General features: G+C 34.3%; 1 protein-coding gene across 1 annotated transcript; it reads left to right on the top strand.

Annotated features, from left to right (window-relative positions):
* Window positions 1–1,616: 1,616 nt before the first annotated feature.
* Window positions 1,617–23,474, top strand: LOC110685509 (Fanconi anemia group J protein homolog). The gene is made up of 28 exons (XM_021862042.1): window positions 1,617–2,139; window positions 3,196–3,280; window positions 4,414–4,489; window positions 6,217–6,281; window positions 6,372–6,416; window positions 6,502–6,602; window positions 6,710–6,851; window positions 7,714–7,775; window positions 7,849–7,922; window positions 8,015–8,085; window positions 9,097–9,184; window positions 9,262–9,334; window positions 9,414–9,509; window positions 10,914–11,010; window positions 11,448–11,541; window positions 11,628–11,711; window positions 11,805–11,961; window positions 12,166–12,359; window positions 15,624–15,668; window positions 15,838–15,866; window positions 15,956–16,077; window positions 18,094–18,141; window positions 19,767–19,891; window positions 19,969–20,291; window positions 21,012–21,939; window positions 22,213–22,269; window positions 22,469–22,588; window positions 22,666–23,474. The coding sequence occupies exons 1-28, from the start codon at window positions 1,794–1,796 to the stop codon at window positions 22,702–22,704; spliced, it is 3,786 nt and encodes a 1,261-aa protein (XP_021717734.1). The 5' UTR covers window positions 1,617–1,793; the 3' UTR covers window positions 22,705–23,474.
* Window positions 23,475–23,698: the final 224 nt, after the last annotated feature.

Raw genomic sequence — 23,698 nt, 5'->3', positions numbered from 1 at the left:
AAATTTTCGGATCGGATACAAATAGCAAATATACGTATTTTCGGATACGGATATCCGATCCGAAATCCCCTTTCGGATCAGATATCCGATCCGTGATCAGGCCTAATTTCAACCATAAATTAAACTCGCTAACAGCTCTGCTGCGTATATGCCAGGGTGGAATCACTGTAAGTTGTTCACTGGTCTGCCTCGTGCCGACTTTATTTAACATCAAAATCAACTAATTGCATAATTACGATTTTGTAAAATTATCAATTACAATGCAATGTTATGATGCATTAATGTTGCATTTCCTAATTGCAAATTTGTTTGTTATATATGGACAAAGTGTTGGAATATAAGAATGCATTGATGGTGTAATTGTTGATTGCTGATTACTGGTTGTATGCTTTAATTACTGGTTGATGATTGCTGATAAAATATTTGATTACTGGTTAGCAACATCGATAGTGGGTCTGATTGAAAAAAATTGCGATTTTTCTGTTAATGTGTGAAGCTAACGACGTTAACTGCCGAGTTGTATGGCCCACAATAACGGCACAATTCCATCCGTTAGCAATAGATGTACACATAAATACAATAATATTATATTATCAGGTACATTTTGTGGCCTACTAAAACGTCTGATTGACAAAATTTTGCCAATCAGCCTGATTACCTAGGTCTGGCTCGCATACAATTGACTTTATCTCAAAATGGTTGAAACACTTGACTCCCCAAGTCCATAACAATTACAAGTGTATTTATAACCCAAAGATAGATTATTATTGATGATAATTATAACCTCTTCCGTTTCATAATGTTAGTCACATATGGAATCAATTACATAAAATAAGAAAAGAAATATATTTGGAATCTAACATTAAAGTACAACATAATTCATACTCGTAATTAGTTTACCTTTTTTAACTTTTTGATTTTTTATTCGGAAAGCACAAGTCATAATTGCATAATTTAAGGTAAATATTTCCTTACTTAGTGTCATGTCATCAACCCACAACAAATTAATTAAAAAAAAATCAATTTATAAATGAAATATATTCAATATGGGAAGATCATTTTGAAACGCCCAAAATAGTATATGAACTAACATTATGAAACGGAGGGAGTATTAATTATTATTATGATTAATAAATACTCATTATTATTAATATTAATAATTATTATAATTTATTTTTAATATTAATAATTTTTATAATTATTTAAAATAATAAATTATTATCATCAATATAATTAATTATTATTATTATTATTATTATTATTTGATAAAACAATTAATTATTATTATTGAATATTAATTATTATTGTTATTATTAATTATTTGAAAATAGATCAGAGCAGATTTAATTTGAACATAACAGACTCAACAGAGCAACTCTAAAGAACAGAGCTTTAGTTGTTAATCCAAACTGTTCGTTTGGCATTGCTGTGGTTTTCTGTTTTTTGGTTTTTTGTTTTCTAATAGTATATGATGTGTCCCATAATGAATCAAAATTATATAAACTTATTAAAATTATGATAATGTTGAAAACTGACAACAGAAAAATGAAAACACCTTTTTCTTGTTTCCTGTTTTTGGTTTTAAAAAAAAACAGGAAATTGAAAACCAAAACTGATGTCAAACAAGTCCGTACACATTGAACTTTTGCGGACTTGCGGTAGAAGCTATCGAATTGCATTGCGCGGCCAAAACCCCCAATTTTAAACCTCCTTCCCGCCAATTCATTCCTCCCAATTTCATCTTCTTCCTTCTCTTTCTCTCTCTTTCCTCAAACACAGCAAAACCAGAAAAAATGGAAGCATCAACTCACCAAATTCCAGAAAACCCTAGAAATGTCTACCACATTGGAGGAATCCCAGTTGAATTCCCTTACAAACCGTACGGATCGCAGCTTGCATTCATGGGTCGGGTCATCTCTACGCTTGATCGAGCTCAAAGGGAAGGCCATTGCCATGCTCTCCTTGAGTCTCCTACTGGTACTGGAAAGTCTCTCTCTCTCCTCTGCTCTGCTCTTGCTTGGCAGCTTCATCGCGGCAAAAACCCTATTTTTCAGCAGCAACAGTCGAAGCCTGATTCTAGGGCGGCTTCTGACCCTCTTAATCATGGCGGTGGCTTTGTCGTTGATTCTCAGCTTTCTGGTTTGTTTTCCTACTCAAATTGTGCTTTCCAGATTCTAGGGATTTTGAATTTTAATTTTACCCATTTTGATTTGAATTACTTTGGTGGTGTTAGGGTTTTGGAAGTTTATTTATGGTAGTAGGGATTGTGGGTTTTTGGTGAAATGCTGAAAATTTAGATGTAAATTTAGCGGTGTTGATAATATTGTACTTCAGTGTGTCAATTATGGACTATTGGGTAATCATTTTTCTTGAGATTTATAGGTTTTGTTTGTTTATTCACTTATTAATGGTCTGAGATCCGTCCTTCACTCTTCTGGTTCAATTCGAAGAAGTTTGGTGTTGTGGATTTGTGGAAGTTTAGGGTAGGGCTTGTGGTTTAGGGGTGAACTGTTCAATATCTGCAAGTAAATTTAGTGTCACTGAATCATTGATCATCTTTATCCCGTTCTATTAGGAAGTTTATGACAGCTAAGAACTATTTGTTGATCTCGAGCTTCAAAATTCAATTGATGCGGATAGAAAAAAAGCTAGTGGCAAAAGCAAAATTATTAAGAGTGAAGGTTATGGCCTTATGAGTAATGAACATAATTTATATGCGAATCAAAGTTATGGGTTTTTATTTATGTTGTTGATGTTAAAATGTTCATGGCAGGGCTTAGGGAAACGACTGTGTTTTTTTTCTTTTTTTAGCATCCGACCCTCAATTTCTAACAATGAAGCAGCTAGGTGGGAAGCGTAGAATAGAAACGTGTGCAAAAAATTACTGAGCTTTATTGTCAAATGAAGCTCTCTTAAAACTGGAATCTATTTTTGTTATGATATATGCGTGCATTAACCCTGTTGTTAAGTGATTATAGAGGTGGATACTTAACATTTTTTAGTTTAAGTTACGACAATTTTTGTTCTCATTTCTGCTAGTGGTGAAGATGGCTCTTATAGACACAATAATAAATATGAATTGATTATTGGATACTTGCTAAAATGGTGATGATATGTTTAAATTTCCTAAACAGTGTTTCAGCCTATTATATGTTTATAACATGTCTATAAAGAGGTGATCAATTTTTTCTCCAGAGACTTCAACACCAGAGACAGCTCCACCTGCAACAAATACTACAAGTCAAAGCAAGAAATCAGTGCCCACCATATATTACGCCTCGTAAGTGTGGAGTTGATGTTCTTTGCGATCTTTTTCACTCAGTCAATTATTTCCCGTTTTCTGCTCATAAACCAGCGGTTGGGTTTTAGCATTATTTAGTAAAGAACGTTTTATATCTGATTAGGGAACCCTCAATTGATTTTGAATGCACACCTTGCTTCTCAAAATGACTAGACATGTTTGACTTTTTTGGTCAGATCTTGTCAACCTAGACAGCTATTGACCATAATTGTATTTCTCGTTGCTTTTCTGTGTGTTTATTATTGTCTTTAATATTGTATATTATAAGGGGATCATATTCCTGTCTCTGATAAACATTATATTTGGCATGCCATTTTACAAAGCATACATACTTTTTTCTGGAGCAGAGGCCTCATTGCCAAAAGAAGCTTTAGAAATTATTCTATATGCCTGGAGGCAAGTTCTGTTCTTAGAGAATAAAATGATAACACATAGTGAATAGTACCAGATACCAGATTAAAACGGCTGCACCATATTGAAAAAGTGAGTCAATTCTGAGAACTGGACATTTGTTTCAGTTTTCCGGACCAATTAGTTTTATGTATAAAACATACACGTAGTGACTATGAAGAGGAGATGATGTGGTGAAATGTTCTGATGGTGATCTTGTGTACTATGTGGTTGGAGCTATTAGCCGTATATATTCTATATATTTTTTCTTTTGTGAATTGCTTTGGAACATTGTTCATCTTTATTGGCAAAGGCAGCAGGGTCTTTAAAGGGTTATTCAATTGGGAATATTCAGAGGAATTTAATATATTTGTTATTTGTCTTTTGGCATCTCTTTAAGAGTACACAGTCCTTTTCTGTAAGCTTTTTCTTGATTGATCAATGTAATTCTTTTCTCTTAAATAAAGAAAAACAGAAAATATCATGAAGAGGAATGAATGAAGACCACATATATGATTTTATTTATAAAAGTGGAAGGTGCTTATGGCAGATTCTCACTTTTCTGTTTGCTTAAAAATGTCAAAAATAAATTTCTATACCGGAGCTTTATAGGGAGATGTATTATGTACTTATGTACTTTGAATTTGGATGGATTACTCAAATTATAAATTTTTTGCCCAAGTAATGTGTGCTGATTATCTACTTATCTGTAACTTTGTTAGGAGAACTCATTCTCAACTTACACAAGTTATTCGTGAATATCGGAAGACGACTTACAGGGCCCCTATGGCTGTTTTGGTAAGTCTTACAATTTTTAATTTTCTGCTGGCAACTTATATTTATTTATTTTTAATCTATTAAGGCCGAGATACCAAATGCTGAACTCTGAATTGGCTGAAAAAGCTCCTTGTCTTTCCATGCCGTGGTGTCTATCTTGTCATCTAATGCACTTGCTCATTTTGTAGATGAAAAGTAATTTTTTTTTGAGAGCATGCCTCTTTTTTAATGTATAACTTGAAGACTATTAGTTGAGACGATGAATACAAGAGGGGGGTGAATTGTATAGAGTTCCTAATGACTACTTTTTGCGGATAAATAAACAATGCATATAGGAACTTAATAAAACACACAGATTTTACGAGGAAACCTTCCAGGGCCCAACTGGAAGTAAAATCTCGACCCTACCTTAGGGATTTCAAACAAAAAACACTTCACTATAATAGGGCAAACACCAAGTTACAACCTATTAGACACGGACCTTTATTTCACAAGTTCCTCACTGGACTTGCTACTTGATAAGACCCTATCCTACCCAATCTAAGCACCACACTTAGATTCACTCGTACCACCAAAGTACTACACGTACTGCCAAAGTACAACTACTCGTACCACCCAAGTACAAAACTCACAGCCTCACCTAGAAGCCAACACAAAACTGTATATTACACGAACTATAAATTCACCCAAATAACCCAACCAATACAAATATATGACACCTAGTATGATAGGTAAGCAATGCACGAAATCCGAAACTAATATGACAAGTTAAAAGCTTGGTAAACTTACTCAATTATAGCACTGTGATTTCTCCTCGCATCAACTCACAAAAACCTAAAATCATTTTTCGCTCTACTATTTATACAAGTAACACTCGTATAGAAAGTAGGTTTTCTAAAAGATAAATAAGTTAACTTAACTTATCTTTAAACACGGTTTTATGTGAATCAAGTAAAATAAAATCTTTTTCGGAAAATAAGCTCAAAAAGATATTTATTAAGAAGACTTATCTTTTTAACAAACTGATTTTAAAGAAAATAATCTTTTTAGAAAATCTTTTCCTAAAATCTATCTTTTATTATTTTCCATATTTATTTTATTTACCAAGTAAGCTTATCACGTTTCTAATAAATTTCGTGCACTAACCTACTTAACATATTTACAATAATTTATAAGATAAAAACCTTAAGTAAATATTATTGCTGCGCCGCACTTTGATCAGGTAGATTACTTGGACTCCAAGCATATTAAGTTCCACCAAAGAACTTAAACTGCTCGTCTTCAAAGTTCCTGTTAGGGAACTTAGTTCTTGTTAGAGAACTCTTCCTCTGATTTGTTTAACTTCTTCAATAAAGGTCTTCTTCATGTCTTCTTAGTTTCAGATGGTTCTTCAATCACCAAGGTCAATCATCACCTTAACTAATCACACACTAGAGAATCTTTATTAGTTGAGTTTGCTTTAAGTTCAAGTTCCTCATCATCAAAATCATTATGCTTCAACAAAGACTTGAAAATATCATGATTTCAATGTGTTGATTTGGTTTAATGGTTGTTGGGTATGCTTCGTCCTCAGCAATTGGATTCCCAGATTTTTTTTATTGATTTTGTACACTAGGGATGATTGTAGAGCCGGTAAGCTGGATGGTTGTGGTTCTTCATCATGTGATATACCTAGCTACACAGAACAAATGCATGCTCGTTTGGTGGAGAATGTGTAAACCTTTTCCTTACTTCTCACGTTTTTCCAGGGATCTAGGAAGCATTATTGCACTAATGAAAAGATACGTAATGGAGACAACCTAGATGAGGAATGGTGAAATTTCGTTAACCCAAAATACGTAGGTTAATTCTGTATTCTTTCTTAATTCCTTCCCCTAACATGGAGATATGCATTTTTGTGTAGCAAGTTACTTCTCGAGAATAAAGAAGCTGGGTGTCCACTATTCAAGTTAGTAATTTTCAATTTTTCATGATTCCATGTAGATAATCTTCACAGTTTCTGAGCTTCATGTCTGTGCCCTTTGTCTGTGCAGAAATGCTCATAGAGTTAAAAGTCATCCATCTCTCCAGAAAGGTGGCTGTCATGAGGCTCATGATATTGAAGATCTTGTTAAAATTGGAAAAACAGTAAAAGGCTAGTTAGCTTATTCAGTGCTTCAGCCTTTTTTTTCTTACCCTTGCAGTCTAGCCTATATTCCTGAAATTTTCTCTGAAATAGAGCAAATGTCTTTCCATTTGCAGGTTGTTCATATTTTGCGGCGCGTTCATTGGCTGTTGATGCACATATTGTTTTTTGCCCATATAGTTATATTACCAATCCAATTATCCGAAGAGCAATGGAAATTGACATCAAGGGAGCTATTCTTGTTCTTGATGAAGCCCAGTATGCTTATAACTCTCATCTTGACTGTTTTGTCTCTTTCCCACTGCATTTATGATCATGATTTCTTGATAGGAGTCTGTACTCTAGTCTTTTTTTATGTTGGTAAACATACCAATTTCTGCAGCCTTGCCTCTACATGTGTAATATATTGGAAAAAAGAAAATTTGTTTTGTTTAATGCTTCAATCTCCAATTAAAAATACAAGCTTTTATTGTCATGTATAAAGGAATGTGCCTCAATTGTCAACTTTTAAAATTATTTTCTTGATATCTGGCTGTATGTCTTATTCATATTTTCTCCCCGGTCTCTTAAAGGTAAATGCTTAACCAGTTATCAGTTTGAGTTGATCATGTCTATGAAGCCATATTTAATTATATATTAAGCCTGAAGTTGTGTCTGGTAACTTAAGCGATTATGACATTGTACACAAAAATACAAAATGCCATATTACCATTACTTCAAATATGGTTTTAATTTTGTTGTCTTCAGCGATTGGGTTGGGTTGCTTCTGACATTAAATTTCAATTGAAATTCCAGTGATGATACATATGCTTCCTGAGTTTTGTTATCATTAGGCCACATAGCTGGCTTTATTTGAAATGAATGAAGAATTGCAGGATTATGATTTCACAAGTACTTGATAATTATGATTTTGGGTTTGTTTTATGTAATTATAAAGGTGTTCCTCTTGGGAATATTACCTGTAGACCTGTAGTTGTTTTAATGGTGGTCTGACCAAGCTAGAATATTAAAGGATAGTGATACTTCGTGTGATTCCATAAGTTCAGTTTATATATTGTCACCAGTATCGGTAGTTTTTATAGAGAAACCTCTGAACTTATCACTTGTTGAAACTTGACAGTAATATAGAGGACATATCTCGAGAAGCTGGTAGTGTGGATGTTGACGAAGATGCTTTGCATAGTAAGTGAATCTCTTACAGTATACTGCTTTTATCTTTATCATCTGTTACTAATGCTCCCATACTTTATAAAAGAATTGCAGATGGAGCTAGGTCAGCTCTGTGGAGGTGACGCACTGACATACCAGCCTCTGTATGAAATGGTCCAGGTGATTGTTTTGCTTTTAAGCATATAAATCCATATTATCGGATTGCCTGATTAATTTTTTCTCTAATCAATTATGATGGCTGAGACTTGTAGGATGTTTTAAGCTGGATGGAGCGCCGAAAAGGGGCCTTAGAAAAGCGTGATTTTCAGCGCTATGTCTCATGGTGAGTAGATTTTTCTCTTTACCTCCCGTTTTCTAGCTTAGTTTAGTATGACCAAAGGTTGAAGAAGAAAAGAAGACAATTTATGTGATTCAGTTCTTGATTATTTTGATTTATATATCTGGTTTACATCAGTGTATAAAAAGGGTGCCTAGGCTCACCAGACTACCTGAGGCGCATTTAGTCATATATATATATATTTAATGTTTATACAGTGTGTCTCACTTCAAAGAAGCGCCCAAGGAGGTGTGCCTAGGCGCAGTAGGACCTCTATTGCTTTAGTGTGCCTTGAGCTTTTTTATACATTGGTTTTATGGTTTACACTAAACTATAAACATGCCTTTTCTGTACCATGTGTGTTTTTTCTATCTATTTATATTTTTTGATAAGTGATTGTGACCACGCAAATCAAAATCATGTTTAATGGTTTGCATTGTACTCGTATTGTAAATCATTCTTTTACTTTCTCATTTATAACATTTTCAAAATGCTATGAAAGTTGAATCTTGAATGTGACAATTGGTTATGTATACCCCCTACTCACAACAAGGGCGGGCCATAGGGAGCTACCTTAAATGCCATGGCTTGTATTTAGTCTTTACCATCTAACATTAATTTTTTTTTGCTCTAACTCATATCCTAAGCTCTAGTACAAATGCACTATTATTTTTAACATTATCATACATATAAGGCATAGGGTGTTTTAACTAGTTATAAATAATGCTAATCTATCCCAAAGAAAAATCTCTTCATTTTTATCTCAAATACTAAAGTAAGCTATTTGACTAGTGTACGTATCCATAAACATATTTTCCCTTTCTAAAATAATCTACTACATCAAAGTCTAAACAATCAATTATTTTAGGGGCTTGTCCGAGGATACTTATAACCATCTTGGAAAGGGAAGAGAGGCTTACTTTTAAAACATCCAAAATAGTAAGGAGCTAATTTATTTTGATATAGTGAGTTTTACCCTGCCGATTAAACTATGCTTCCATTGTATTTCAAATGCAGCTGGACAGGGGATAAGGCTTTAAAGGAGCTCCAAGAGGCTAGCATATCACAACAGTGCTTTCCAATCTTGCAAGAGTGTGCTGCTAAGGTCCATATCTTTACTGATAAGTTAGCTCTTGATAACCAAGCTGCTGCTTTGCTAACGTGTACAATCCATTTGTTAAGGCTATCAAAGCTGCTTCAGACACCGAGTCAGGGTTAGCTCATTTAAGTGGCATGTCAGCAGTAACATTGGAGGGTAATTACTTTTGAAAGTGCTTTTGCTTTATTCATCAGATTCTGTCAAACTCTAACAAGATATGTTTTTATCATTGCAGGTCTTTTCTGCTCTCTTAATTATTTTTTTCAGAAAAATGGGCTTCACATAAATGACTTCCAACTTGCTGTACAATGCATCTTCAAAAAAGACACTGGTGAGATTTCTAGATGCTGGTTTGTAACATGCAATGTTGATAAGTGAAGGAAATTGTTATCACGCATGAGGAGACCATGTATATGGTGGACTTGCATTGCAATTCTCTGGTTTGTTGGTTAAATAACATTGACATGCTGATTTCCTTAACCCTCAAAGATTTTGAAGGCACAACTAATACATAAATATGTATATTTATTATTTTTATGTGGTCATGTATGTGTCTTTGAAGTGTGATACTATGCCACAAGTTCGATGGATTTCACCCTATCAAATGATATTTTGCTGGCAAGCTATTTTCTTTTCTGAAGCATTGAACCTACCCCCTCTTCTAGCTAGGATGGTGGGGGTAGGCTTGTAAGTCTGAGGTCAAGGATTTCAAAATATATATAAATTTGAAGGTCTACAAATATCGAGTTAATTCATTTTTTTCTTTAACATTTCAACTAAGTGAATTCTTGATGTCTTCTTAAATTGTTAGCTTCATTCCATCTTATAAATTTGAGCATCCTTAAGTCCTCAACAAGGAAAAAAGAATAAATTGTGCCCTCAAGCATATTATTTTCTTTTTAATGTTGACCTAAAAAATGGATCATCATAATAAGGATGTTGTTTTGCTCTATATAATGTCTGAAATCTGGAACTTAGGCGACACTCTCTCAAGGACTTTCTTTCACTACAATATCCTGAATCCTGTCTTCCTGCGAATCACCATCCTTATTTATACTGCTTTTCTATTAAATTTTTCGACTATCTGGGGTGATGATCACCACCAGCACTTCACATCTCGGTGCAGTGGAACTTGGTGAAATAAGCTCTTTTAGAATCAATCTTGAACCACCTGCTAGAGGTTCGTATGTGGACATAATTGCCCTTACAGCTTCCAACCCGTGATTACTTGCTGTCTGGCAGAGAAAGGCAGATTAGAGGAAGGAGGGGGGAAGAAACAAAAAAGAAAGATGGGCATAAATTAAAAGTGAAAGTACCTGTAGATATTTATATTTTTCTTGATCTACCATTAAAAACCCATCTTAATATATGCTTGAACACTTTTTTTTTTTTTTTTTTTAACACATTATTATGAATAAAGTAATAGAAAGAGGAATAAATCTTTGTTTTAAAAGACAATGTATTTGGTAATAGTTAAGTAGTACATTTTGGAATAGGCTGTCACAAACTCACAATGATTTGGAGGAGTGAGACTTGCCAAAAGAGAGGATGTACTAATTTTTTCTAGACTTGGTTGATGATGCTCCAAGAATGTAGTATGAGATAAAATTATCAAATATATTATGAAACCTACAATTATCATCCCCTCTCATCTTTTCTCTATGAATTTCTTCTGCATGTGACTTTGACTATTTTGTCAATATATCTTATTGCGGTGTTGCTATGCACATTTCAGGTAGCTGGACTCTTACTTTCAGTTTGTGGTGTTTGAACCCAGCTGTTGTATTCAGAGATATCACTGAACTTTCATTATCAGTGATTTTAACATCTGGGTAGGTTTTTGCATATTTTGCTATAAGCTGTGGTTAATTTATAATCTGTTGTTTAGGGTTGCAGTCAGTCGTACAGCAACCACCCAATAACATACTTTGGGCCGTCACTCTTGAGTTTATGTTGCTGCTTGCTGAATACTTTGAAATTGTTTCTCCTTATCGGGAAAATTAATTGGTTAGCATTTGTAGTTGAAAAGTTCACTAATTCAGTTTGTGTTAATTAAATCCATGATTGCATATGTGCACCTGGTTGAAGTTAATCCACTCCTTGAAGATGCCTGCTTGCCTTTTTCTTTGTTTTGTTATATAATTTGCACCTCAGAATCTCTTAATTTCTACATTTTTTATTTGCAACTTCTCGTGGTTGTTGTTCTGTTAATAATACGCAATGTTTCATGATTTTTATTTATTTTTTTATTTTTTTGGGGTAATATCAGGACTCTATCACCAATGAATTCTTTTTCATCTGAACTTGGAATCCCATTTGGCACGCTTCTAGAGGCTCCACACGTAATTGACGTTGAATCTCAGGTATAGTCTGTGAACATGTCGTATCTTATTGGCCGAGTCCCTTTATCTCATGCTTTGTTTTGACTATTGTTCTTTATTTTCCACAGGTTTGGGCTTCAATAATTTCTACTGGTCCACATGAATATCCCTTAAATGCTAGCTATAAGACAGCCGATGCATATGCATTTCAGGTACTTGCTAATTTATTAGTTCCTTTTCCCTCCATTGCTATGAAGTCTAGGTCAATCACATCTATTTTGATTCTATTGTGAATTGTTATGAAGGATGCTGTTGGTAAAGCTTTGGAGGAGCTGTTCAAGGTTGTTCCTGGTGGTTCACTGGTGTTTTTCCCAAGCTATAAGCTAATGGATAAGCTTTGTAAAAGGTGGATTGAAACAGGCCAGTGGTCTCGGATGAATGCTAGAAAACCAGTCTTTGTTGGTAATTAATCCTGTTCTGCAAATGGCAACATAAAAAATTCAATGTTATGTTATTGGATAGTATGTGTTAACTACCTGGAGGGCCTCTTGTTTTTGTTCTTAATTTAAATGCTATTTGGAAGAGATATTTTTTGAGAAATCCTGGTTTTGCTCTACTTTAGGAGCATAATCTACAAGATAATTGCTAATATCCTTTGACATGCAGAGCCCAGAGGAGGTAGCCAGGAGGATTTTGAAGCTGTTTTGAAAGGTTATTATAGTGCAATTCGTCCAGGCACTAAGCCAGCTCTTGGAAAAAGGAGAAAGGCAAAGAAAGTAAAATCCAATTTGTCTACTACAGCTAATTCAATTGAGGAATCTAAGGAGGGGGCTGCATTTCTTGCTGTTTGCCGTGGAAAGGTGTGTGACGATTTTTATAGTTATGCATCATTGTTCAGTCCCTAGTAAGAATGACTTTACCCTTCACCATTACAGAATTATAATGATAAGTTCTCGCTGCATGATACATTGATACTACTATGTCTATTATGTACATGTGTGTGTGTCAACATGTAATCTTGCAATGACCTGGATATGTACTTAAAATAGTTGGTTACATCATATAGGTCTCCTATACTAGCTTCATAAGCACCTTGGTATTTATGCTAATTTAATAAGATAAAAGACCTTTGCACCTTATGTGGTAAGGCGTCAACAACTGATGATTAAGATAATTTTAAAATAAGTACCACATGACTGTCAGATTTACTGTAATACTAGAGGAGATTAAAACCCCATATCCACCATTTTTTTTATAGAACCCTAGCTACCCTAGCTAATGATCACATATCTCTTTCACCCTTTCTCAAAATTCATTTCTTAGACATTTTTTAGAAATTTATTTTTATATGTATAAAGTTCACCTTGCCTACTAAAGGCACACACCTTCACCTTGTGTATAGGTTCCAAGGACGTTTGCACCTTGGTGTGTCTTGCACACTTCTAAGGCTATAGCTTGGTAGATTTGGTCTTTTGTTTGTGATTAGTTTTAACATAAAGTCACTTACCTGTGTATATTATTTCTAAATTCTTTTTGCTCCTTGAATCCTTGGGACACAAAATTATAAGAAGGCTAAGATTCATCAAGCAATGAAAGTCAGTCAATCAATCAAAGCCTTAATCCCATAAGTGGGGTCAGCTACATGAACCAAAAGTGATTATTCCGTATAGTCATCCACTAAAATCTTCCTCCTCCATCCCTTACAATCAAATACCTCATTCTCATGCAAATCCATATGCTTCATATCCTTCCTAACTCCTTCCAACCAAGTCATTTTCGGTCTCCCTCTACCTCGTTTATCTTCTCTATGATCCTACTCTTCCACTTTCGTACTGGTGCACCTTGGGGTCTCCGTCTTACATGTCCGAACCAACGGAAGGAATGAAAGTCAAGATCAACTCAAATTAAGAAGTTCTTTAGTTGAAGCCTGATCACAATAATGGGCTCTTCATGAGATCTGGCTGGTGCTTGATGTGCTAAAAGGATATTTTATTTCAGTCTTACGAAATCTGGCTGGTGCTTAATGTGCTAAAAGAATAGTTCCATACGAGATTGCAGTGAACTGATATTAGGGAAGAGGGGCAATTTAGGGAGTAGAGTTACAATAAAGTTGTTAGGAGAATTTAGTTAGTTTGTTAGGGAAATGTTCTATAAATAGAGCTAATTAGAGAGAGATAAGCATGTTGAGTATTGTTGAATGCATTAAGTTAGCTTTAGAAGGCTAGATTGGGAGAGAATCCACTTCTTGAATGTGGAATTATCATACAAAAGTGCTGTAATTCAGGTAATTAATCAAAATTCATCATCTTCTTCCTATGTTCTGCTATCTATGAAGCTCAAGCTATGTTAATTCATAGCAAAGATCTGGGTGGTGCTTGATGTGCTAAAAGGATATCTTATTACAGTCCTGAGATCTAGCTGTTGCTACCAATGACGTTTTTATTTCTTTTTTAAAAAAATTTCTAATTGTTTTTGAAGTTAGATTGAGGAAAAGCATTTCAGAACAATAGAACATCTTTAAAGGGTCTGTTCCTAATAGTCTAAACCACATTAAGGCAGCTTGTGAAATTTGTGGTTGAAGAAACACACTGAGTTCTTTGGTCCAACACTTCTTTTTTCTTTCTTTTGCTCTTTTGTGGGGAAAGATATCTAGGTATACTTCTCTTTTTATTACCTGGACTGAGGAAATATTTACTGAGGAGATAAAGTGATAACATACTATCAAATAAAAAAGGAGAACACTAAAGTAAACACTGTTGTAGAAGTTAAGGAGCAAATTACATGTTTTTTCAAACTTGAGTCAAATCGCAAAAGTAATTGACCATCTAATGGAAGAAACCTGCATTTTCCTGCCTTTATTCGTGGTTTCATAGCAGATAATCCTTAAATCCCTGTGATGGTGTTAGAACCTGTGGTAATCCCAATGGCCAGCACATCAACCAGAAGTGAAAACATTAGCTATCCTCTTTTTGGTGATTATATTTGCAAGAAGCAGATTTAAGAATGACTTTGATGTCTTTTCATATTTTGTTTATAATTGATGGCTGCTCTTCTAAAGTTCTAATGCTCATAACTCTTTATCACTTGGTCCATAGTACTGATCATCCAGTGCAAAGAGCTCATAAAATTGATCTTATGGGATGATTCTCTCTCTAAGTGTGAGAGAAGATAACTATGATTTCAGCCGCAGCTAGTTAATTTTTATCTTGCTTTGGACCTTAGCTCCTGACGAAAGCAAAGCAGGAAAGATAGTGGGAAGAATTATAATAGTCATAATTGTTTGGTCAAGTCTTCATGTCACCATTTGCAAGTGCTTCCTTTTGAGGGTGAGGTGTTTTTTACAATATTTTGTTGTTGGCACTCTTTTAAAGAGCAGGCTTTCTAATATTGATCAATGGTTCTTTGTTACGTTGATCAAGTCGGATTTTCTTTCTTTCTTTGGTAATTCATCATGAAGTAAGTTGAATTTTTGGAATCCATGTATGTTAAATGGTTGAATAATTCTCCAGTGTTTATTTCTAATGGAGTCAAAAGACTCACTATTCTTTTGATTAGACATTTAAACTTCAATAGAATTAATGGCTATCTGATTAACAGATCAAGTATAGATAAAAAAAACATCCTGAGAAATATATATGCTTATAGAGTAACAAAAATGCAGAAATTAAAACCTTTTGGGAAGTTTCTTAGTTCTTACCTAGCACCCCAGGCTTGTGAAATTTCCTCAAAAAGTTTAATCTAGCAGTTATGAGCACTTCGTAGTAAATCTACCATGAGGAAATTACAGTAACTGGGGTAGGCTGAATTCTATTATGCAACCAAACAATTACTGAATCAGACAATTTGTTAGGCTTTTTGTAAATAGTATGTGACTGTTGCATTTTATATATAGGGTCAGCTTCTGTTTGAACGAAGGTTAGGTGATTTGTTGTTGGTTGCATTCTTGCATTTAAAAATTCTTTCCTTTTTAATTATTCATTTAGCTCTTTTTTTTCATATAGATGACTTTATTCTGTCAGAGTTCTAGTATAACAATGTATTAACATTATAATGCTGATGTAAGGGGACAAATGATCCTTTCAAGTTGCTGAATCTTGGTTTTTGGCTGTTGGCTATGTGTGCAGGTTTCTGAAGGAATTGACTTTTCAGATGAAAATGCTCGTGCTGTGGTATCCTTTTTGAACTATTTCAAAATTTTATATAAAGTAGATTATGTGTAATAATTAGGTAGATTATGACTATAATGAGCTCAATGTATGTCAGTTATTTATTTATTGCTATGAGAAATTCCTACTTTATACTAATATTTGTGGGGGTGTATCTTCTTAACTGCTCCAGATAATAATTGGTATTCCTTTTCCAAATATGTAAGAATTTTTAGTCTTTTCTATCTTAATCGAACTGGGTTTTTTGGTTGTATACCAAATTGAGATTATCAATTTTGAAATCTTTGCAGAAATGACATCCAAGTTGCAGAGAAGAAGAAGTATAATGACACATATAAATGCTCCAAGAATCTTCTAAGTGGAAGTGATTGGTACTGCCAACAAGCTTTCCGAGCACTGAATCAGGCTGCAGGTATGCAGGGGTATACTAGAAAATGAGCGTCAATTAATCTTTAATAGGCTGATAGCTACAACATATTATTTAAGTGATGCTCATATTAAGTTATTGTAGGCTTTGATAAACTCGGGGTATATAAAAGAAAGGGAAACATTTTTTTTTTCTAGATGTTGCATAAAGGAAAGTTCGGTTTCAAGCTATATGTACTGCAATGTTATTATAGATCAACAACATTGGTTTTCAGTTTAATTTAAATAGCAAGGTTACAGATGAACTACAGCATCAATACATGGTGTGAAAATCCTAAAAGTCCCATAGTCTAGAAGCATAATCTCCTTGCAAAATAACATGCTAAAATGTGATTGTTGAAGAAGCCCCTTTAAAAAATCCAGCCGCTCTCAATTACGGGGAATTTAAGACAATTAAACCTGTCCCCCCTCCTCCCCCCCCCCCCTTTCTAGTTACAAGCACCATACTATAGCCAGCCAAAATATTTTGCTCCTAGACTTCAAAAGCTTGAAAAAGATGGACCCTTAGGGGTGAAGGATGATTGATTTCCATGGTTGGCTGTATGATTCTGTGATCTCTCTTTAGATTAATCAGTATTTGATCTTCCTTTCTAGAAGGTTTGATTGTCTTGAGAAGCTTTATTTATTAAAGTGTTCCTACCAATCAAAACTTCTAGGAAGGTGCAAGGAATCAATGTTAGGGGAAGGGTATGTTAGTCATAGCCTATTAGTAGTAGCTTGGGGAATAAGTTAAGAGTTTAATATGAGAGTTTTTCTATAAATAGGCCTCATTAGGAGGAATAATAATCATGTTGAATATTGTTGAGAAGTCTGTTATTGACTTGTTGGAGAGCACCTTCCTCTCGAAAGAAGGCATTTTATTGTTGAGCAATCAGTTTGATAATACAACTTATCCCTCTTAGCTATCCTTTTCTATCTAATTAGCTCGCTTACTTACTGTTTGGGAGCTAATTCCTAGCAGAAGGCAGAACCATTTGAGATTTTGAGAAGCTAACAAGCATCAGACAACAAGTCTGAGAAACAACCTATTATCTGTTCAACTTTTCCATTCAATTTGAACGATTTCAAATAAATATTTATTGCTCTATTGATTTACTAAACAATTTCACCTATACTTGTTATCCTTGGAGGCTTAGACTGATTCCTGGTGCTCAAGGTTAGTTTGAATGGACTTATGAGACTGAAAACTGAGGTACCATTGTCTGGCTCTCGTGACCAAAAATTAGGCTGCTCAGAATGTGTCATGATTCTCAATATGTGGTATTTGAAGATCCTTTGGTGTTTTGGTTTTTCTGCTCAATATATGATTGCATTCTTGTGGCTTATTAAAAGCAAGAGATCTCAAAAGGATCACTCAAGCAGTAGTAAGTAGTTAGCAGAAAGGTGAAAAAAAAACCTTTTGTTGTTCCTCTATATGTTTAATGTGTGTGTGTGTGCATGCGTGGTGTGTTCCTCTGTACGTTTGATTAGTCCTCTGGAACACCGGACAGTGGCAGGTTTAGTTGGTAACAGGGTGTTCCATTTTAGGATTGCTAACATCTGAGGGGATAGGTTATGAAAATCTGAAACAAATCCAGGTCCAGAAGACATGCCCCCCCCCCCCCCCCCCCCCCCGGGTGTGTCATCCCCTGTACCTGTGACTCTGGTCAGGCAACAGAACTTGAGTGCTGGATCACTTGAAGTAATTATATTTCGATGGTTAACAGATGTGTCCGCAAATTCGAAGCATAACGAAATCATGTCCCTAAATGTGCTCACTTTTCAAATCATCATATCATTTATATTGTTTCTTTCAAAAAAAAAAAAATCGTATATATTGTCATGTGGCTTTATCTTTCTATTCTCTTAGAATCAAGTATTGGCTCTAATTGTTTCTGTATAGGTTTGTATAGTTTAAGTCTACCTTGCTCTCGGTACTATAACTTTTATAAATTAGCTGTTGTAATTCTTGTAACCAAGGGTTTACCATGTGATATTTACTCTTTCATTTGCCTAATGACAGGCAGGTGTATCCGTCACAGGCATGATTATGGGGCAATCATATTCTTAGGTAATCTTTTTCTTAGTTCTTCCTGTTGGTTTTTTGCTGCTTTAATGTATTGGAATTGGATTGAGGTTAATAAATGAATGAGCAAAAAGGCATGATCTGGTTTGGAAAGGGATGAAGCAGTTTTATTTATTGTGCATAAACTGCATATTATGAACTCTATAAATCTGTGTGAAGTTTTATGTATGAGTAGAGGCTGCATCATGTTGTTTCTGACAAGATGGAAGAGTATCCCAATGCCTTAAAAAGAAACTCTTTTTTTCTTGATAGAGATAAAATAGATTCTTAACCATGAATGTTGTAGCATAAGATAAAATCTAGTTTATGGAGTCTGTCTTTTTTTTTTTTTTTTTCCTGGCTGTCAATGTTTGTTAACATTTAAAATATATCATACTCTCTCCGCTCCCCTTTGTTTGCTCCATTGGGAGACAGTAACTTATTAGTTTTTGGTTGAAAGGAATTGACGAAAGAGAGAAGTAATGGGGTTAATGGACTGGTTGTGAGAGAAAAGTAGCTTTTAAAAGTTGTCATGTAAAAACCACTGCATTTAAAAAAAAAAAAATGCAAATTTACATGTGTGAGCATTCTTTAGTTTGAATCTTCTAAAATTCTTTGATTTAGTGAGGAAGAAAAAATTTAGACTAACAGCATGATTTTCAAATGTAAAACTATTGCCTTGGTGTAACCCATAAGCATGATTAATACTACCTCCATTTCACAATACATGCACTGTTTTGACTTTTTTTTTATTTGTTTATTTTTTATAATCTAGTTATTTACTTTGACTAGATTTTTTACTTGTATAAAAATTAAATTATAATATACCTCTTTTTTAATAGCACAATTTGGGTGGGCACAAAGTTTATGTAAGGAATGAAATAACAAAAAGCCCATGTGACTACAAAGAAGAGAGATTAAAAGTGAGGTTACAAGGGTATATATCAAATGTGAGTAAGGGTTAAATAGTTATTTGGTGTATGAAAGTATACCCATTAGAGAAATGGTGCAATTGATATCCAACTTCCCTAAAAGAAAATTGGTGTGATTAAATAAAACAGAGAAGTATAAAATATTCTTGGATTGGTTTTAATGTACATTTTCAATATATTATCTTTCCATAATTTCTTACTAATTGATTAAAAAAAAAAGAGATAATGGTCATTGTTGTGTTTTTACAAAGTGAAAAAGTCAAAATATTGCATCTATTGTGAAACACAGGTGGTATATTATTTTGCAACCTTTTCTTTATAAAATATTGATTTATACGAAGTAACCTTTCCTCACTCTCCCTTTTCACCTGATTTGAACTGAAGACTGGCCTTGCTTTTTTCTCCTTTTAGCCTTAAAATCCACTTACTGTTTCATATTTATTTTTCATGTCCCTACAGAACACTTAGTGGTAAAACTAGTTTGTTGCAACACAGATCATGGTAATAGAGGCAAGGTCTCACTTGGAAACTGATCTTTTACTACGCTTAATGTTCAGTCCATATATTTAATTTATTTTGTGTTCTGCCTCCTGTTTCTTTGCTGTCAACTCCTTCCTATCTTGGCATGTTTTGGTAGTAAATATATCTTGTCTACGTTATACAACTTTAGATAATGGCTCTTCACTTACTCCCTTTCAGATGAACGATTTCGTGAGGAAAGAAATACGATCTACATTTCAAAGTGGCTAAGGAAGTCAATCAGAACATATGAGAACTTTGAGACATCAGTTGAAGGATTGAAATCTTTCTTCTCTAACATTAAGGTTAAACAAGATGCTTTATTAGATGTTACATTTGTTGTCTCAATAGTTTTTTAGATTTACTTTCTAATTTTTCACAGGAGAGGGTTGGCAACACCATTAAGTTACAAGATCCTGTTGCTGATTTAGAAGGTAATCTTCCTGATGCTTCAGCCAAAGAATCCATAAGGTTGAAAACTCAGAAATCAACCAATTCACAAGTCAGTGAAATGGGAATGGTTTCTGGCAGCATGAAGATGCCATCTACTGGACTTTCTCATTGTTTATCACGCAAAGCTGGGGGTATCTCTAATCATACGACAATAAGATCTCAAAGAAACAATGGAATCCAGGAACCTTCATCAACTCATGTGGAAGATATTGACAACCAGAAAGAGATTGACAAAGATTGCTATAGTTTGGAGTATGTCACATTTGATTCTTGTTTGTTCTATATTCTGTTACACAGTAACACTAATACTACAGCAACAAAACCTAAAGCCTTATTCCCAAAAGGATGGGTTCAGCCACATTAACCAAGAATCTATGAATTGGCTCGTTACATCTATAATTGAGATTATTTTTATTGTTTATTAGTAATATCTTGTATTTATCTAATTTTTTCTACCACATATCTACAATGCCATACATAATTTAAATCATGGATTCTTGAAAATATATATTTTGGGCAAAACTTTGATGTAAATAATATAATCCATATTTTTTTTCAAAAAAAACAAAAAAAAAAAATGTAACCCATTTTTCTGGCAATCAAAACCGTTTGTTATCCACCTATAACTGAGTGTATTTTTCTATAGGAAGTGGAAAATCGGTAATGTTCATGCTGTGTTGCTGACATTGAAGTCAACTTGAGCTCATATTCCAGTAATTGAAAATTGAGTTCTGACCCTTGCTAACCATCTTCCTCTTCAAGCTAATGAAAACATACTCTCTAAAATGCCCCTCCCCCTCACATTGATGCTTATCAAATTTCCTTGAAATATATTCTATCTAAATTGATTCCTAGCAAAGTCTGTTTTTTTTGTGCTAAATTCTTTTGCATGTGAATTATTCTCTGTTTACAGTAGTCAATGGCAATGTTTACTCAGGAGAATGTTACTGACATGGTTTCCTTCATTTTCAGGTACTGTGAAACACCTTGCACAGCTAATTTTGAAGAAAGGCTAGAACTTTCTGTTGTTAAGGAGACTCCTGTGGCTGGAAATTATGCTGTATTTAGTCCTGAGCCTTTCATGAACGAGGACAATTCTTATTCCACCATAATCCAGGCATCTGAGTTTGATCAAGCACATCATGTGTCTTTAACAGATTCAGCTCAGTCTCCTTCAAAAGTGACGTGCGCTGAAGTCACTCCAGAAAGGGTTGGCAGGGGAAATACCAAGGAGTTAGCACAGGAAATAGAGTCATCTGCAAACTTGAGTGTTAATTCTCATGCACAGAAAAGGAGGATGTTGCTTAATATACAGCAGATGAACACCATTCAGAAAATGAAGTTTGATGTGGGGAATGCAGAAAATAATCAGGACTTTAGAATGATGGATTATTCAGAGTTAAATGACAATTCAAGTCAAAGAACAAAATTTTCTAAGGTTAGTTTATCAGCATGTGAACTTAAGCCTAGCGCTCAACCTTATGTGGTAAGTGAGGGCAATATATATTCCAAGAGTGGGGGTTCCTGTACGGATCAACTATTACAAATTTTTTGCTCACTCTGCAAAAACCCACTTGGTCTTCCTGAAAACAGCTTGTATGCCACATGTTTCTTGACTTCAATATCAAAAATTATTTTGAGTAATCTTTCTAAAGGACATGGGCTGCAAAGTCTACGGACTTCACCATCTCTTGTGCCAGTTGTGATAGTGGATATATTATCAGTTGATCAGCGGCTTTATAATAGGAATAACAAAGATATTCCAGGTCAGGGTATCTGGTGCCAAGAAGATGGATGTGTATACAATTCCATATTCTGCCCTTTCTGCATTTCTACCAACCATTGTCTTGGAGTGCAGATCATGGCTGCTGATGCATTAAACACTCAGTTAATTGGAAAGGTAAGGCTATTGGCGGGTATTTTGCTTACAACTTGGATAGTTGGCTCTTGGCTGGGGTATTTTTCTGTGTCCTACACCTCATAATGGTGGTATTTGACCTCAAATTTCCTTACTCTATATAAGTCTGACTTTGCTTATTAATAACTATGCTTACCACAAGTACCTGCAGGCTAATACTTTTGTGATTTAACCTCTTTAATATAAGTCTGACCTCAAATAGTCTCTTTGCTATCTTGTTCTTTCAATGTTATTCAGTTATTTTCTTTTGTGCAGATACTCTTCTACTATGATCGTTTGGAGGTTAAGACTTGCCTAGGATCGGAGAGCAAGGTATTTCACTGGAACCTCTTGTAGTTCTTGTGTATGTTCCCAATAGAATTGCAGTTACTGTGGGTTTTTTGCAAACTACATTTGAGGGTAAGGTACTAAATTTGTTTAGATTTGTTAGTTGTGATCACAAAAAGTTTTATTCAAATATTTCTTAAACTTAATTCCAGAATTCTGAGCGTTTTACCTGACATGCTTGTAGGATTCTTTGATTGATAACAATTCGTGCCGAGATCAGACAGTTGGTATAAATTCTATTAAAAAATATGAATATCAATCTCAGCCGCATAGTCCAGGAAGCTGGAAATTGACGAAAGCAAAGGTGTGAATTACATTCAAATGGTCCTTATTTAGTTTCTATCGTAAACTTGTTTGATTTTGCCCCTCTATATCTTGCAGTCAAGACTACTGAAGAGAAGCCCTATGTCACAATCATAGAAGAAGATTAGTGACTACTGCGTACTGAGCTACTGGGCTCCGGTTAAGCTAGGCACTGTACAGCACATGTACGACACTTCAATAGAACATTTATTATTGACTATTAATCACATGTCAAGGGCACATATTTTAAGTTAAGGTGACTTGTGGTCGACTCGAGTTATGATGGCTTATAGCAGTGGGTTGGGTCACTTAGGTGTGCCTCTGATTTGTAAAGTTCAGCTTTTGGATAGATTCTCTAGAGGGGATGGTAACATGTCCGCAAGAATTTTGTGTAAAAATGTATAGTTAAACGGAAATCACCAATGTACAGAACGATTGAAGTTGTAATATATCAGGCTTTGTATAACATTTATGATGCTGATTGACTCAACAAAATATTTGATCATCTTTATTTGGTGTTTTTTTCCCCAATTGGCAGCCTATTCAGTTCTCCGTCTGCTGCTTCATAGTTCGTTATGGCTTGTTGCTGAGTTCAAATTTTTGTAAACAAAGAAATGGATTCGAGTCTTGGAAGTTGGAATACCAAGTAATGTTCATATTTTTGAATGGTTCTTACTTCCTAGCCTATTGATCAGTGGCAGTGAACTAGTAATTAATAGCTTTGGAAATTGCTACTTGAAGTAGCATTTGCTCACTGAACCGATTCAAAAAAAAAAAAAAAAAAAGGATTTTTTCTCCACTTATATAGACGATTTATCAGGAATTTTTGAAAAAATAGTTGTATACTTAGCTTGTAATTGCAACTTTTTGACTTTTTCGTACTCCCTCCGTCCATTTTTTACATTTCTGTTTGTGAAAATACACGAGAGTTAAAGAACTAAGAATAAAACAAGTAACAATAAAATAAAACATAATGAGAAGTACAAAACATTAAATGATGTCTTTGTGTAAAACAAAGATAGATTAATATTTAATGATGTCATGTCATCAATCATTTGTAAAAAAAAAAAAAAAAAAAAAAAAAAAAAAAAAAAAAAAAAAAAGGTAATGT

This window comes from Chenopodium quinoa, unplaced genomic scaffold (genome assembly GCF_001683475.1).
Source record: "Chenopodium quinoa cultivar QQ74 unplaced genomic scaffold, ASM168347v1, whole genome shotgun sequence".
Classification (NCBI taxonomy): Eukaryota; Viridiplantae; Streptophyta; class Magnoliopsida; order Caryophyllales; family Amaranthaceae; genus Chenopodium; species Chenopodium quinoa.
Note: the sequence above shows the minus strand (reverse complement) of the source record. Positions and strands in the feature narration are given on the sequence as shown.

What these genes read in the sequence shown, in the direction of transcription:
- LOC110685509 (XM_021862042.1), top strand. Translation starts at nt 1,794, where the DNA reads ATGGAAGCATCAACTCACCAAATTCCAGAAAACCCTAGAAATGTCTAC. An exon ending in GGGCCCCTATGGCTGTTTTG is followed by an intron (nt 4,490 to 6,216) that starts GTAAGTCTTACA and finishes ACGTTTTTCCAG; the next exon opens with GGATCTAGGAAGCATTATTG. An exon ending in CTCTGTATGAAATGGTCCAG is followed by an intron (nt 7,923 to 8,014) that starts GTGATTGTTTTG and finishes TGAGACTTGTAG; the next exon opens with GATGTTTTAAGCTGGATGGA.